Source organism: Asparagus officinalis, chromosome 8, assembly GCF_001876935.1.
Source record: "Asparagus officinalis chromosome 8, Aspof.V1, whole genome shotgun sequence".
Classification (NCBI taxonomy): Eukaryota; Viridiplantae; Streptophyta; class Magnoliopsida; order Asparagales; family Asparagaceae; genus Asparagus; species Asparagus officinalis.
The window spans coordinates 1,797,772-1,800,589 of record NC_033801.1 but is presented as its reverse complement, the minus strand read 5'-3'; the positions used below and the strand labels follow the sequence as shown (position 1 = coordinate 1,800,589).

General features: G+C 35.7%; 1 protein-coding gene across 2 annotated transcripts in view; it reads left to right on the top strand.

Annotated features, from left to right (window-relative positions):
- LOC109820457 (probable transcription factor KAN2) overlaps window positions 103-2,818 on the top strand; it is a 5,257-nt gene continuing 2,541 nt past the window's right edge. Inside the window, exons 1-4 of one of the 2 annotated variants that reach the window (XM_020386603.1) lie at window positions 103-1,090; window positions 1,240-1,316; window positions 1,732-1,777; window positions 1,866-2,022. In XM_020386603.1, the coding sequence (XP_020242192.1) occupies window positions 514-1,090; window positions 1,240-1,316; window positions 1,732-1,777; window positions 1,866-2,022 (857 nt within the window). In that variant the 5' untranslated portion in view covers window positions 103-513. The remainder of the gene's footprint in view (window positions 1,091-1,239; window positions 1,317-1,731; window positions 1,778-1,865; window positions 2,023-2,818) is intronic. The other variant, XM_020386602.1, reaches the window with a different exon arrangement.

Below are 2,818 nucleotides of genomic sequence, written 5' to 3'. Positions count from 1 at the left end.
ATTAAAATTCATCTCTATCTCTCTAAAAAAATCCCCAAAATAATATTTTTCTCTAAGAAAAGCAAATAAAAAATACTATAAAAATCCTTTAATTAAATTCCTCTCTTTCTCTCATAGACATTCACACAACTGTCATTTTCTCACAGCATAGTTATATTTATCACCCCATCTCCCTTTTGCCCCCACAAGTCCATACACAAGAACAATCTCTCTCTCTCTCTCTCTCTCCAGTTTCTCCATATTCCATTATTATTCCTCCACAAAATCAAATCCTAACCCAGACAACCCCCATAATTCCACACACACCACCACACCACAATATTCACCCTCACATCAAATCACATTAAACTCCCACTTGCTTCTTCTCCTACTTCACACTCAGCTATACATCAGCTAGCTAGTGGAAGAAGATCAAGAACTTGAAGAAGAAGAAGAAGAAGAAGAAGAAAAAGAAGAAGAAGAAGACCCAAAACCCAATACCCAAACCCCCCAAAAAAAATCAAAAACCAACAAATGGAGCTTTTTCCAGTTCAACCTGACCTCTCCTTGCAAATTAGCCCCCCAAACCCTAAACCCACATCAAATGATCACCCCCACATGGATCTAACCGACCACCACCACCACCACCATCTAGGGTTCTGGACAAAACCCACAAAAGATCTCGGCACCGACATCGACCTCTCCCTCTCAACCTCGATCCCAACCCCCGGCTACCAAACCCACTCGGCCCACCTGGCCCACTTGGCCCATTTCCACCACCATCACCGTCTTCATGATCATGGAGCTGCGGGCTACGGCGCCGCAAACGCCAGCCCTTGCCTTAACGGTGGCAGTCAAGCTGAGATGGGCTTCTTGAGGCCCATCAGAGGAATCCCGGTCTATGCTGCACAAGCCCATTTCTATGATTCTTCAAATGCTAACAACATGTCGAGGCTGTCGTCGCCGTCGCCGTCTTCGACTTCTTCGTCGAGGTTTTTTCCGAGGGGGATCGTTCCGGTGAAGAGGAGCATGAGAGCGCCGAGGATGCGGTGGACTACTACGCTTCATGCTAGATTTGTTCATGCTGTTGAGCTCTTGGGTGGCCATGAAAGTAAGCCTAGCTAGAGCTTGAGATAATATTTTATTTTCCCTTTCTTTTTTATTTTTTTTGGGGTAGATTTTTTGTTGGTTTTTTAAGTTTATTTGGGTTTTTAGATTAATGTTTTTTTTTGTGTTGTTTTATTTATTTTTGGGGATTAGGGGCAACACCCAAATCAGTGCTGGAGCTGATGGATGTGAAGGATCTGACTCTGGCTCATGTTAAATCTCACTTGCAGGTATCCAAAATTGATAATATGTGTGCTTCATAAAAGATAAAAATAAAAAAAATAACAAAGACCCTATGTTTTTTTAATTAAAGGGGGGGAAATGGTTAATTCTTTGGGTCTCTTTTGTTTTGTCATTTACAGTGTAGGGGGTTCTGCAACAAATACTGCAGATTTTGCAGCAGAACTTTACCTTAGAAGCAGGAATCATGCAGCCGGAAAATAAAAAGAGAAACTTCAATTTTGCCCAAAAAACATGAAATAATATAATAATAAAAACAACAACAGCATAAATTTATTTATTTATTTTCAATATTTATTGGTCACTACAGTTTTAAACTAGATGCCGGGGCGTTAATATTTTCTTAATTCTAGCATATTGTTTCAATATCATATGGATTGTAATTTTAATTGTGTATGACTGTAGATGTATAGGACTGTGAAGAACACCAATGCACCTGCAGCTTCTTCAGGTATGCAATTTTTTTTAATTCATTTGATGATTACAACTTCAAATTGTTCTTCTGATCGATCACGCGATTTTTTTTTTTTTAATTATAGGTCAATCTGATGGGTTTGAGAATGGTTCTGCTGGTGAAATCTCAGACGATAATTCTGTCGATGTTCAATGCATCATGGGATCTCAGTCATCGATTCAAAGGTTGGGGATGAATCAGGGGGCTAACAATCAATATGGCCTGTGGAGCAATTCTTCAAGGTGATAATTAATAAAAACTTGTTATTATTATTTTTATATCTTTTTTTAAAATTATTTTTATATCTTAGTTCGTAGATGGTATTGTTTTCTATTTTGATTATTGAACTGTTTTTTTTTTTAATTACATAAAAAAATTATATTCAAGATGCTTTGTCAGTACATGGTTCTGATTTTGGAAAGACAAAAAACTGTATTTTCAGTTAAAGAGAACTGTATTTACCGTTATATCTCAACACATTTGGACAAATGCGTTTATTAGTACTATATATCAATTAGAAATATATTAAGTATAATGACCAAACCAGTACTTTTCATTTTATTAACTAATAAGGATAAAATAATCACTTGTTTTAATATAACTTAATCACAATATCCTTGAGAACTAACTATTTGTGCCCTTAGAAAAATATAATCACAATATCCTTAAGTATAATCACTTGTTTTAAAGAGTATATCCTAATTATCCAATATATCCTAATTATCCAATATGTGTGTACATAGATTGACTGATCAGTAGCTAGCAAAAAAAGTCCTTTAAGAATGGTGAACACTCTACACGTAAATAGTTTTCATACAAGCAGTAGTGTACATATATATGATATTTATGGAACTACATATACTTATCATTAAAAATAATTTTAGATTGTTATATAGGTTGGATGATGATCAGTTGGGTATTTGATTATCACCCACAGTACGTATATCTAGTAATATACCATACACATAACAAAGAAGAAGATATTAAAATTTGATGTGACATACTAACTCCATTGATTGTCTAGTAATATACTAACTA